We start from the raw sequence: 14949 nt of genomic DNA on the forward strand, positions 1-14949 counted from the left end.
ATGTAAGGTTTACTGTTACTTTGGAATGGACCTACATGCTCCTCAAATTTTAACCTCGTCCTTCCTTTGGAAATTTAGGTCAGGTCCTGCTTCTGTAGCAAATCTGGTATAGTGTATTCTTAGATGCATCATTCATGCATGTCAAGTCCATATGGGGCTTGAGGTTACTTGGGAATGGTCCTGCTCCACAAACTTAACCTGGTTACTCAACTGGAAAATGTAGGTCAGATCCAGCATGCCAAGCAAGTCAGATAGTGTTCATCCTTAGGTGCAACATCCATGCAAGTTTTCCAAGTAAAGCTTGTAAATACTTGGGAATGGACCTGCTCCAATAACTTAAACCAGAACACATATGCTAAGCCAATGCCGAGGCCAAGAATGGGGGTATAGCAAAATCGTATCTAGACTTCGTCAATGTGAGCTAAAATTCCATATCAATTAAAAAATCTAAAGCTTCAAAGCTGCAAACAGTTGGATTGCTAAATTTAGGAACTTGTTTACTTGAAATTTAAATACTTTAATGGTTTTCGTCCAAGCATTAAATTAATGTCCCAGAGGGGTAAGACCATGAACTGGTTCGTGTATGTTTATAAATAATGATTTCTGCCAGCAAATTAAAAATTTGTAGAAATTCATATAGCCATTTCAAAATAAAAAATTTAATAGCATAGCGAACTGTTACAATTTGAGGTAAATTCTACTTTTATCTGAATAGAATACATGTACTGGTCAACAATGTATAACATTATGAAGGATGCTGCATAATATATGCAATAAATTAGTCAACAAAATATTTTCCATTATACTTAAATAGAATATAAGAACAAATATGATTAATTAAAAGAACGAGTGTATATCATATGCAATAAATAAGTCAACAACAACAAAACAAAACAAATTAACTTAATGCTATACAAAAGTATGAAACAATAAAATCTTGATAGTCACTTGAGTATCATATGGCTTCTTGGTAGAAGTATGATTGACAGATAGCAATAGGTCACAATATAACTCAGGCAACATGAAATTATACCTGAAGTTGGTGATATGTCTGAAGAAAGAAATATTCCCAGTGATATAAACACTGTCTATTACAGCAGTAATCAAAAGAATGAATAGTTTTACCTGAATAAAAATTTGCTGGAAGTATAACAAACAATGGACTCACAATATTAAATATAAATAAGACAATACTTCACATTAATAAATAATTAAATAATTAGACTAATTTTATCATAATTATATGCATGTATTGACTGGACAAAAACATAAGAAAACAGGTCTATATATATAACATAGCAAAATGAGTGCTCTTCATAAAAGATAATAAAATCTCAAATATTTATGGAGAAAATTAACAGAATATTGGTCTTTGCTATCTTATGGAATTGCTAAAAATAAGATAATTGTTACAAAGCTTGATGAAGTAGACGATTGCTGTTAATGAATCTGTTAATCATTAGTTTTTTATTTTTTACAAATGAATTATAAAATATCAATGGTCAGTATCACAGACTAACATCAGTTCTCTGTGGAAACAGACATCAACTCTGCTTGCCAAAACTCATTCCAAACATGTCGTTCTGTAGAGAGGTGATAAAATCCCTGAAAATAACATGTATAAAAATACACAGCTTCAAGTTTAACATTCTGTGTATGTAATATAATCATCTCTTATCATCAGCATATAATTGGTCTTTTGACAAGACATTCCTGTAGAGTTTAAAAAAAATGTATGAATTTCCAGGGTTTTGGCTCCATCCTCAGACCTGGAAAACAGTCTATAAATAGGTTCCTAATTTTTTTTTTCATGTTTTTTTTTCATTCACACAGTCTCCAGACTATCAGCCAATATTAATTTTATTAATAATTAGTATCCACCATAATGCATTTATTTACTGATTGTAACTTTCAATCAATCTGAATAGCTATATACATGTATATAGGAGGAAGTTCAATACACTATATACATACCCCAGTTCTTCTTTTCCTTTTCCATTTCTTTTCCTATCGTCAACTGGTTTCAGGGATCTTTGATAACTCTCTATAAAAATACATTTCAATACACTAAATACAGTACAATGAATTCTATAGTGACAATTTTAGATTCTTTATTGAAGCAAAAAATCGCAGTTATCAAAGGTACAAGTAATTGTACGAGGGGTTATCAAAAAGTTCGTGGACTAGCGTCATAAAATTAAAACTGCTTTAAGCACATCAATGAATCTTAAAATATCTAGTAAGCATCATCTTTTCTATCTAAAGAATAAACCATAAATCATAAATTTTATTTTTTAATAAATTAGTGATGTTTTTGTAAGCAATGGTATGTCCAGGCGGCGCAACCTCGAACACGACGTTTTTGCGACCTATGTGTAACTGAGAAAAACTATTTTGATATGAACATTTGACATCCAAAAATCCCGTTAATTCAGGTACGTGTCTGGACACAATTGTTCCATAAAATACGAAATTTTCACTTCATTCTGGAAGTTCTATGAAATTTTATCGCAAATTTTACACGGAATGTCCAAACAAATGAGGCCTTAAAAATGACGTCAAAAGGGGGAGGGGCTCCCGTTTTCAACATTCTATAAAGTTTTGCCCCTGAAAAAAACTGGTTAGACCTAAAATATGTTGAAACTGGCTACAGAGAAATAAAATGCATCAAGAGTACTTGTCTTTTAATGTCAAAATAGATTCAGAGAGAAAAGGGATACACAGTTAATGTCGATGTGCAGTCAAGGTGTGAAAAATCAATCACGTCAAAAAATGACGTTAATCATGCGTTGTAGATATTGAACTCCCAAAAGCAAAATATGCTGGCACAATCAAGTGTGGATCTCTCCCAATGTATTAATCCATTTGGAATATTACATTCATTGAAGGCCACTGTTCATGACATTGTAAAGTCATATAAACAAGGCGGGTTTAAGTCCTTACTCAGCCCCAGGGTTTCTCATCAAGAAAGTGTACGAGGTAGAAGAAGCAGACAATGAAAAAAACAATGACGTTATCGGACGTCATGAAAATAAACGACGACAGCGCCGGGTGATCACATATTGTCGTTTTCATTTTAAAATAATTTAGAAAATAATGCACATATCAAGCTAAAATTTTCAACATTTCTTTATTTTTTGTTGTTTTATGTTCCATATAAATTTTGAAAGCACAGACTACATAGTACCAATTTTATAGCCTCAGTCCACGAACTTTTTGATAACCCCTCGTATATCTGAGAAAAAACAAATTCTAACTGCTTCATTAATTGCTTTGAAATATAATTTTACCTGGTAGTCATTACTGATAACAACATACATGTAGGACAATTTAAATACTTAAGGAATGTTCTTTTTTGGTTTGTGAGTGTTACTGATGTGTAAAACACACAGAATTGTCATATACCATAGGTTTATGTCAGGTAATTGCTAGCATGCTCAATGAAGAAAATGTTTACATGCAAGTCTGTGTGAATCACAAACATCAAAAACGTTCATGTATGTGTTTATCAAGTCAATAAAATACATTAACGATTCAAATTTATCATTTCACACTGTCCTGTACATTTTTATTATAATCTCGTTAACCTCGTTGCAACATCATCCTGACTTAAATATCTTAGTTTTCTTCTTTACCCTCTGATGCAATCAAAATCATCAAAAATTCTTGGAACAAAATCCAATACCTCCAAAAATACTTTGCTTTAGATACGTGTTGGTTTTCTCTGACTTCCTGAGCTCTTCGTGGGATTCGTTCAACATCTGTGAGATTCTCTCCAGTTGCCGGTCGTAATGGTTGACACCAGACTGTCTCAGGCTGGCGCTGCTTACAGCACAGTCAGGGTCTCCGGAAAACGAACCGGTGGTCACTCTCCTCAACTCCTCCAGGCTTATCTGCAAATTTAAACCCTTACAAATATGTCCCTTTGACATGAATGCACCATCCAAGGCACATTTGTATTGTAAACGTCTGTACACAATTTCAAAGAACTCTTTTTACTTTGTCTTAGTGATTGGCATGCAATTATTTATTACATGTTGTAACATCTTGTTAGTGTGTACAATCGTCTTGTCCATCAAACAAAAAAAATGTACATTTTTGAATTCATAAAAGTAAAGATTAAAACTTCTCAAAACTGCACAAAAGTGTTGAAAAATGTATGACTTAAGTTAATTTTTGTTGAGTAGATCAAACTTATAGGTCAAGGTCATAAAGTAAAAATAAAAAGTTCTTCTTGAAGGTTGTTGTCAGAGGTAATGTTCAAGATTTTTTTCATTCAAAAGTTACAACCAATGATTATTTTTTGAGGAGTAGGTGAAACTTCAAGGTCACAAGTCTAAAAATTCTAGCATATTTAGAAACACCTCATTACCATGCATGAAGTCTTGCTTACAAGACAAAATGGTACATACACTATGAACATTTAGTTCTTTTTCAAAATATAATCAATGAAGCCTTATCCAGAAGCCTTATTATTGAATTAATTCCTCTAGTCTCCCAGTGTGACTGGTGAGCTACGGACCTCTCTCTTCAGGCTGGGTCTCCTCTCCAACTCATCAAAGGACGTGTTCTTCATATATTCCACAGCTGCCTTAAACGTCACCAAACAGTAGCTGAAAAGTCATTTCAAATCACTTCAAAAATTGGTCTTATTAATGGCATTTTTATCAGAAAAAAAATCCCAGTGGATTCTATCCTATTACTTGTAGGGACTCAGGTGACCTACTTTTACCACCTACCTAAGGTTGCCTCTGTCATTGGCCTCTGAGGCCCAGTGGAATGACTCTATATAGCTAATGTTACTGGCAAAATGTCGACACTGAGCCTGAGCTATCACAGTCACCTACAAGTACCAGGTCAAAGCAGTACTCATTACACTAGATACTTAAAAATTTATTTAATATTTAATTATTAAACTTTAAAAGAAAGCTTTTGTCCAATCAAGTTCAATGTCTTGAATGTTGTTTAACATATGGAAATTTCTGCATCTCTGTATGAAATGCTTTCACTTTTATGAATAATAAGTCCAAATAATATTTTTCTTAAATCTAAAAACATTTACAGACAAAGAGAAAAGAATCAAACAAAGAGGTACTTACTAAGATAGGGATGAGATCATCAGATGTCAGACAGTAGCCTACAATTAGGAAATTCAGTAACATTATTTAATGTCAGCTAATTTTTTTATCTGCATAAATGTAGAATCATTTATTTGCCAGCTTTTCAGTAACATTCTGTTTTTGTAAACTCTTATTTCATTTATCCACTGTGAAAAAAAATTCTTAAAAAGTATTTCTGTAAAGATCTTACTATCTTCCACTGCGACAGACACTGGGGGTACACGATTCTCTTCTAAATAACTCTGTATAGTCTGACTGGCATTGTCCTAAATGTACAGTATAATATGAGTTTAATCAGTTAATCCAGAAAATTCAGAGTGGAAAAGTTCCAAAACAAAACCCCCTCACTAGTTCCATAAGTCTGTGCTCAGTGTTGTGTACAGAGTTTAGTCAATTGGACACACTGTTATCTGTTATTTGTTAATGTTTATGATTCACCAGGTGTGTTCAATTGTTAAAGTCTGCACAAACCACTAAGCACGGACTGCCAATATACTGTGAGTGGGTTTTGCTTTCAAACATTTCTACTCTGAATTTTCTGGATTATAGTTTTAATAATTTTTCATTAATACACAACAAAATTGCCACTTCTCTTAAATCAAAATTTGTGAAAGTGCAATCAAACCCGTCCAGAAATTCAAAGTTTCCATAACTCCAATATGAAATAAGATTTTGATTATATTTCAGTGTGAAATGCTATTGCAACATAAAAGTCTTGATTTTATACCAGAAAATTGAGAAAATATGAACTTCAAATCTGTGTTTAAGCACCTTAAAATCCTATCTAAGAGAATTCTAATTAACTATGATGGTAACTTACCACTGTCGATTTCAAGCAGAATAATTTCTCTAGAGGAGTCCTTAGGCCATCCAGATTTGCCAATTCTACAACCTTTGGTTAAAATACAAGACAATATAATACATGTAGTATGTTAAATAATCAATATATATTGAGCTTATTTACAAGAATCTTGATCTACATGTATGTACACAAGTATCAATTCCTAATATGCAAAATCACACTAATATTTGATAGGTAAATTTTACCAATGACAACATTTTACAAACTTTAGTTACTTTGGAATTATTTCTTGGAACCTATCATGCTGCACAGTTAATGAATATAATTTTTTTTGGATACATTTATTTGTAATTCAGTTTAATAAGATCTTTTGTCCTGCATATCTAACTGAAATAAATACTTACAGCTTGTGGAAGAGGACAAGCGATTTTCTTATTAACCCCTAGCTGTTCCGCTGTTACATTGCGCAGTTGTTTACATTTTGCAAAAAGTAATCTATCCTCCTCCTCATGTGTTTCCTTGATGACAGAAAACACCTTTTTGTGGACTGCTCCCATTACATAGCTTCAAAATTCAAACAAAAAATTATTATTTCAGAGCCCTTAATCACGGAATCATCAATGAACCAAGAAGAGAAAAGGGGTAAGTGCCTACCTTTCAACACAAAAATCTATGGTTTCTCTGAATTTTGGATCCTGCTCTTTTTCAAACTTTGAACATTTTAGACAATCCTGGAAGATACAAACTCTGCTAAAAAATCATATACAAGTGTTTTTTTTTCTCAAAACAGTTTCCACTCAAAAGAAAGTTAATTTTATTTGGTATTCCTTTTCAAGTTTAATACAGTAAATGACTCAAAATTTTAACAGAGGGTCAAACCAGACATTTAAATACACAAGTATGATTGTTACCCTGGCTACTTGTTGACACAGGGACTTGAGCTTGTTTTGTGCTTCTAAGAGGTAGTCTTTAAGTATCATGTAGTTAGCATTAAACTGCTTCAAACTCTCGTCCAACTGACGCAAAACCTTAAAAAATATTTTATTTTTTTTGAAATTTTTTTCAATTTGTGAATCACAAGGAACAATCAAAGTAGTACACAAATTGTTTGATGCTTACAGCTGTTTCAAAATCAAATATATGAATTATGCATTAAAATACTGGTAAATGTATACTTTCAAACCTTTCAATCCCAAACTAAGAAAAAAAATTAGATAGGTACAGATTTCAGATACCAAGGTAAAATACTCAAATAAGGAGTGGTGGAGATTTTCAGATTACTTGCCATATCTCTGGTATTTGAGATAATGGTATTCAAATACTAAAGTTTTACTGTTTGTACATATATGTGAAACTTAATAAATATGTAACATTAATTCAACAGTATTAAGAATGTATATGAACCTACCATTCTGTACTCAGCATGAGATATTAAGAAATTACAGGATCTGTTTAAAAGAAAAAGAAGTTAAAATGATGTCAACTTTCTCAAAATCATTTTAAAGTCAATCTTCCCTTTTTTGATAAATATGTCATAATTTGACAAGTACTGTATCTTATAAATTTCCTTCTTCCAAATCTACAGTGGAATCATTTTTATTCTGTGAGAAATTCTAATTATTTCTAGATCTAGGGGTCATTACTTCATTGGTAATTCATTTAAGGAATGTTTTTAAGTTTTGTGAGTTATTTGTGTGTGAATCACACAGACTTGTCACGTTGGCATATTTCATGAAGCACCCTAGGGGCTAGCGCTTAATGAAAAATATCCCTACGTGCAAGTCTGTGTGATTCACACAACAATAACTCACACAAAACTTAAAAATCATTCCTTATAATATATTTACATGTTTGAAAGCACCAAAAATATACTCAATATTTGAATTTCTTGCTGCCCTATATTGATATACTTTTATTAATGTCGCTGTAGCCTTATTATGACGACACGTTAGCGCACGTTTCTCCATGTATATTTCTATGAGTGAGTATACATAAAATTGACTTTCAAATCAATTTAACAGTTGGCTTTGTAGAAAAACACAGCGAATGTAAATATAAAGATATACAGTGAATGTAAACATTGACATGGTTATTATACAAGTCGAATTAAAGGTGACCCAGAAAATCTAGGACCACTGATCTGTCCCCCCCCCCTGCCCCCTGGACACTGAGGATTAAAGGGTATGAAACCCAATTTTTCTAAAGTAGATTTCAAGCAGAATAATGTATAATGTACAAGTTATACAAAACAGGAGATGTTTGTAAAACACTTATGCCCCCCTCCATCAAATAATTGGAATTTTTCTAAGTCCAAGGGGTATAAATGGCCAGGTTGTTTTCAAAACAGAACTTGACTTAGATATTCTTATGAATAATCTGAATACCAAATTTCATTTCAATATGTGCAACCTCTGCAAAGAAAATAAATGGAAAATGCAAATGATTGAAATTTTTCTAAGTCCAAGGGGCATAACTCTGTCCCAAATGGCCTGATTGTACCCAAAACAAAACATGACCTAGATATTCTTATGATAAATCTGTAAACCTCATTTCATTTCAATATGTGCAACCTTTGCGAAGAAAATGAACGGAAAATGATGGTGGTACACTATCAGTTTCCATTCATTTGCTTCACAGAGGTTGCCTGACAGACAGACCTACAGACAGCTGCAAAGAATATGCCCCCGCATCTTTGAAGAAGGGCATAATAATTGAAAACATTAGAAAGCTATGTTCCTTCACTCACTCTGTGTATGTGGAGTATCCAGGTATGCCATCTGTTGCTGCCTGCAGCTTACTTTCAGTTTTATAAACCTTAAACATATCAAAAAACAACTTCATTTTCCTATTAATGCCTAATACTTATAATCATATAATTATTCACATTATCAAGATCATTCTTTTTTAAAATCTTGCAACATAATAAATATTTACACAGAAACAAAACACTTTTGTTTTTTCTTTGATAATTCAGTGCTTGCTTCTTTTAAGTTATTGAAATCTTTTAAGATGTGTTTTACTGTACCTTTAAAGATGGATCCAAAGGACATTCTAAAATCAGGATTTTGTATGCTTTATAATCCTACAATAATATTGAATATTTGTTAGGCATGTATAAATGCAACCATATATCCAAATTAACTACATACTGGTTGTTCTACGACCCCCTCTCCAAGTTTTGTTGATATATAAACAAAATATATTCCTTATTGGCTATATATTCCATGCCCATCTATAACTGCATTCTATTTTTGTTACTCTCTGCATTCACTCAATATGTGCTCTTCATTTACAACTTGATCATCCGCTGCTTACTCATCATTTGAAGAGTTCTACAATATTGTATCTGTATACACACCTTATTATACCCCAGTTCTTCATTTAAAATCTTCACCGAGTGGTCATCTGAGAACCCTGCCAAAGCATAAAAAAAGGAATCATAATTCAATTCTATATTATAAATAAACATATTTTTTTAACTTAATTATTAAAATTTCTGAAATCTTTGATAACAGATTACATATTTTTATTTTTTTTTTTAGAGATGAAGTACTGCTGTAAACCTTCAACAGTTCGAAACTCCTTCCCATTGACTTCTAACTGTACAACTTTATCTGGAGAATCCAGTGTCTGGTACTGACTGCAGGTAAAGTGAAATATACATCAGAAATCAGTTATACTAGCCACTGTCTATTAGAATAATTAGGACAATAGCACATTTAATTACAATCATTTCCCTGTCTGTGGCTTAGGGAGAACAAAACATGTTGTCAGACTATACAATAAAGATGTACTTTATTACACCAACAGCGAATTGCCATTCAGGTGTAAATAATAACATTAGCTACATATTTTTTATTAATATGCATTAAAAATTTCAGAGTATGAGCAAATAGAAATTTTGTAAATATCTAATCATGCAATTTGAAATGGCATATGAAGATCAGGAAAAATATTAATTCATTCATCTTTAATTTATAAAGAAGAAAGAATATTCTAAAGCCTACATATAAACAGTCAGGGGCATGATGGAATCAAGTTATTTTTTAAAATAACTTGTTTAGGTTACTACACTTATTTATTACTAAACAAACCAGAAGTCTCTGTCGAGACTGAAGCTCTACTGGTTTGTACTTATAGCAAAGGAAAAGAAAAGTTCTTAAGCAGTTGGGAATTGAAACTTTACCACAGCAATAAAAAGAATAATGATCCTTGATTAAGTCCCTTTATGTTCTTAGTATAGTCTATTTGCATGCCACATTATATTATAATCAGACTTAATCTGCAGGAGGAGTAGCATTTTGAGAGTTTTTAACAGAAATTTCTATTTTTAGTTACCATGGCAACACCGTTCATCGAAATCAAAAACTGATACACAGAATTATGTATCTTAGTGAAGTCTACTTGTGTGCCAAGTTATATTGAAATCAGACCAAAACTGTAGGAGGAGTAGCATTTTGAAAGAATTTCACAGAAATAACAACGGCAACACCGTTCATCGAAATCAAAAACTGATACACAGAATCATGTATTTTTACTTGTATGCCAAGTTATATTTCAGACCAAAACTGTTAGCATTTTGAAAGAATTTCATAGAAATTTCTATTTTTAGTAACCACGGCAACACCGTTCATCGAAATCAAAAACCGATACACAGAATTATGTATCTTAGTGAAGTCTACTTGTGTGCTAAGTTATATTGAAATCAGACCAAAAATGTAGAAGGAGTAGTATTTTGAAATAATTTCACGGAAATTTCTATTTTTAGTAACCACGGCAACACCGTTCATCGAAATCAAAAACTGATACACAGAATTATGTATCTTAGTGTAGTCTACTTGTATGCCAAGTTATATTGAAATCAGACCAACACTGTAGGAGGAGTAGCATTTTGAAAGAATTTCACTGAAATTTCTATTTTTAGTAACCACGGCAACACCGTTCATCGAAATCAAAAACTGATACACAGAATTATGTATCTAAGTGTAGTCTACTTGTATGCCAAGTTATATTGAAATCAGACCAAAACTGTAGGAGGAGTAGCATTTTGAAAGAATTTCATAGAAATTTCTATTTTTAGTAACCACGGCAACACCGTTCATCGAAATCAAAAACCGATACACATGTATCTTAGTGTAGTCTACTTGTGTGCCAAGTTATATTGAAATAGACCCAAACTGTAGGAGGAGTACATTTTGAAACAATTTTACAGAAATCTATTTTTCGGCAACATGTTCATCGAAATCAAAAACCGATACACAGAATTATGTATCTTAGTGTAGTCTACTTGTGTGCCAAGTTATACTGAAATCAGACCAAAACTGTAGGAGGAGTAGCATTTTGAAAGAATTTCACAGAAATTTCTATTTTTAGTAACCACGGCAACACCGTTCATCGAAATCAAAAACCGATACACAGAATTATGTATCTTAGTGTATTCTACTTGTTTACTTATACTGAAATCAGTCAAAACTGTAGGAGGAGTAGCATTCTGAAACAATTTTACGGAAATTTCTATTTTTAGTAACCACGGCAACACCGTTCATCGAAATCAAAAACCGATACACAGAATTATGTATCTTAGTGTAGTCTACTTGTGTGCCAAGTTATACTGAAATCAGACCAAAACTGTAGGAGGAGTAGCATTTTGAAAGAATTTCACGGAAATTTCTATTTTTAGTAACCACGGCAACATCGTTCATCGAAATCAAAAACCGATACACAGAATTATGTATCTTAGTGTAGTCTACTTGTGTGCTAAGTTATATTGAAATTAGACCAAAACTGTAGGAGGAGTAGCATTTTGAAAAAGCAAATTACTATCGCATAAGCTCTTCTGGTCTCTGACCAGTAGAGCTAAAAAGTAACTTGTTTGAGTTAATGCTTAAAAGTAGAATGCCTATCAGCTTTGCCAAAAAACATTAATATTTTGAGTTTGCTGCTGATTTAAGATGATTTAAGGCTATAAAAAATGTAAATATATGTACTTCTTTTTATAGACTCAACAAACCTAATATCTCCTGAGCAGATATGATGATATTACAAAAATAACATGACATTTTTCAAGGAAAATTAATTCCATTTTATTAACATTTCAGAGGTCAATTACACATCTTACGCCAATTTTGCCAACAATGAGACTAATTTTCCTAAAATCTATGAATATTATTGTACAATCTCCATGTCTTATATTTTTTGTGCAAAGCTGTAGATTTTTGTGCAAGAGTTTTAAAGTGAGGTGGGTTAATGATGAAATAACAGAAATAAGTTATAATTTGTTGGATTTCAATGTGTTAAATCTTAAAGCTAGATTACTTTTACTGTCATGAACGTTTTCCTTCTACTTAATAACCCAAGCACAGCAAGAATAAAGCTATTCAGATGCCACTAGGTTTACAATAATGAGTAGTAAAGTATCAATAACAGGAATAGGTTACTGAGGAAAAGCATAATCAGGGGAAGATAACCCAAAATGTAGACATTTAATAACTGAAACAAATTATTTCAAAAATAACTTGTTTCCATGATGCCCTTGACTGATAAAAATGTATGTTCTTAATCATGTTATTAAATACAATATGAATATATTAATTATGGGGATGTCAACGAAAATATTCGAATATTCATTCGATGAGTTAATATTCGAATATAAATATATGATACGGTTGTAAAGTATACAAGCATTTAACAGAGAATAAATCTTGCAAGTTTTATATCAAAATTGAACCAAATTCGTACCGTAGACTAGGAATAATATTTGATTAAAAAAAGAAATTAAAAGACACTCCTGTTGGGTTACTTTAAAAGTGTGAAGAGTGTAACTATTAGAATAAATTATTCTCTGATCATTTAATTATTGGTATAACAGTGCAAAGTACTTGCAATCAGTTTGTATTGTTTAAGGACACAGCTGTACAGAAAACACATTGATCCCAAGTTTATGCATATATCGTTAAAATGATTATCAGGAAATTAATTAGCTAAAACTAATTGAATTTAATTGTTCTTCAGTAGATAATTTTTTAGCGAGGTATAAATTTGTAGGAGTAATTAGTGTAGACTTTGGTACATTGTAATACGATCAACTAATCTGGAACATACTAAAGAATATTTTGAATGTTCAAAAACAATCTTTTATTACATTTTGGATGTATATATACTCTTCATATATTCTGGAAAATTTTAAAAATATAATTACTTTGCAATTACAAAACTCTACTTGAAATTTTATTCCAAAATAATTACATAAAACCTATACTGGTTGACTGGACAGTGAAAATATATATTTTATAATGCAAAATTTATTTATTTTATCGAATATTCGAATATATTTGAATACTCCTATCGAATATTCGAATATCAATTATTGACAATTTTGACATCCCTAATTAATTACCATACAGTAAAACTCGGTTATAATGAAGTCACTGGGACCTATGAAATTACTTCACTATATCCGTAATTTGTTATGTCCATATAAGGAATTCGTTAAAACTATATAGCTGGGAATCCTAGATAACTTTGCTACATCCGTGAATGCGAAATGTCCGAGTTCATACTAAATGAGTTTTACTGTATTAGCAATTATGCTTTTTTAATTTTATCTAATTTATCTTAAAGGTATACTTTACAAAGAATTCAATCAATGTGGAACCCAGTTTGAATGTCAAAATTTTTGGCTGTGATATAATAAAATAGTTACCTGTAAGTATTTTTCTATCAAACTGCCTTGCCGATTTTAAAATTTTACTTGCCTTTGATCAAAGATTAGGTCGATAAATATTCAAGAAATGTGGAGTATATATCATGATATATTGTTAGAATGGGTTTAAATTAGAATTTTATTTGGCATGACCCTATATGCAAGTAAAGAACAACAGTCCAGTCCAATACGAAAATTCGTAATATTACGAAAAAATTTCTTGCAATTTGTCTTGGATTACGAAAACTCGTAATATAGTCTCTTACATCTGCTATATTACGCGTATTCGTAATTTAACTACATTACGAAAAATTGTAATATAAGTTTTATATTACGATAACTTGTAATATTACGCTTTCTCGTAATCTTATGTTTTTTCGTAATATTACGAATTTTTGTATTGGACTGGACTGAACAATATGATATCTCTTTCCACAGCAGTACATGTACTGTAATTTACAAAGGTAAAATAATTGAATAAACAGTTACAATAAATTTGTATGCTTACCTTTTGAAGTAAGGTGAAGGCTTTAGTATATGTGTTGCTGAAAAATACAGCATTTTTACTTAAAATACAAGATAACTGCCAGCTGGGATATGTATGATTGTTTAAATACCAAACTGAGTATACTAATAATAAGGGAGAGCTAGGTAGTTTCAAACTATGTGCTCTATGATTTCTTCCATATAATTTGATTTTTTTATTGAATCAATTACAGATATGGGAAATAATACTGTAACATTGTTTAACATACCAATAAGTTTCCTTGTAACTGTAACATTTACCAAAGATGAGGTTTGTGGTATGCAGACAATATAACAATTATCCTGAGCTATATCATATAAATCTTGGTACTTTTTCTGAAAAAAAAAGTGGATAATTATAATAGACATACAAAAACTGAAGATGCAACTAAATTTCTAAAATTAATCTAAAAATATTGACAGATTACACACATTTAACAGTTTATTGTTGTTAAAGACCATATCACCTGTCATGAACACAGGTTCTTGGGCTTTGAATTATAAATGTATACGTTTACCTCAGGAATGCTATCTTGTAGGACTACAGTGCTTTTGAGTCAAGGCTAAGGGAGGTTCTCTGAGTGATTTTTCACTTGACAGCATTGTCACTTGATTTTCAAAATTGTCATTAAAAACAATTAAATTACATCACGTTAATTAGCTATGAAATAAATACTTTGAAGAATACAAACCTGTAAAGCCCTGAAGAGAGGGTTTACGTCAAGCTCATCGACGTCTGTCATCTTTCTTCATGTGACAGTCATTTTCTGGATTTTGTGAATTCTTTCGGATTATCTCGG

General features: G+C 31.5%; 1 protein-coding gene across 1 annotated transcript; it reads right to left on the reverse strand.

Annotated features, from left to right (window-relative positions):
• Window positions 1–680: 680 nt before the first annotated feature.
• On the reverse strand, window positions 681–14949 carry LOC134273722 (putative uncharacterized protein DDB_G0284213). The gene is made up of 19 exons (XM_062755925.1): window positions 14842–14949; window positions 14380–14485; window positions 14133–14169; window positions 9486–9562; window positions 9281–9336; window positions 8948–9004; window positions 8669–8736; window positions 7331–7370; window positions 6834–6950; window positions 6577–6653; window positions 6327–6486; window positions 5941–6012; window positions 5311–5386; window positions 5100–5137; window positions 4740–4843; window positions 4523–4613; window positions 3686–3893; window positions 1975–2044; window positions 681–1605 (listed from the first exon to the last, which is right to left on the reverse strand). Exons 1-19 carry the CDS (start codon window positions 14890–14892, stop codon window positions 1545–1547), a joined length of 1566 nt encoding a protein of 521 aa, XP_062611909.1. The 5' UTR covers window positions 14893–14949; the 3' UTR covers window positions 681–1544.

The sequence above is a fragment of the Saccostrea cucullata genome, unplaced genomic scaffold, assembly GCF_032062105.1.
Source record: "Saccostrea cucullata isolate Sc308-1 unplaced genomic scaffold, CSIRO_AGI_Scuc_v1 ctg387, whole genome shotgun sequence".
Lineage (NCBI taxonomy): Eukaryota > Metazoa > Mollusca > Bivalvia > Ostreida > Ostreidae > Saccostrea > Saccostrea cuccullata.

Excerpts from the sequence above, each read along its gene's own strand:
- LOC134273722 (XM_062755925.1), bottom strand. The coding sequence starts at position 14,892 with ATGACAGACGTCGATGAGCTTGACGTAAACCCTCTCTTCAGGGCTTTA. Across the intron at positions 14,486-14,841 it reads CTCTCTTCAGGGCTTTACAG|AAAAAGTACCAAGATTTATA; the intron begins GTTTGTATTCTT and ends TTTTTTTTTCAG. Across the intron at positions 5,138-5,310 it reads GTCTGTCGCAGTGGAAGATA|GCTACTGTCTGACATCTGAT; the intron begins GTAAGATCTTTA and ends TCCTAATTGTAG.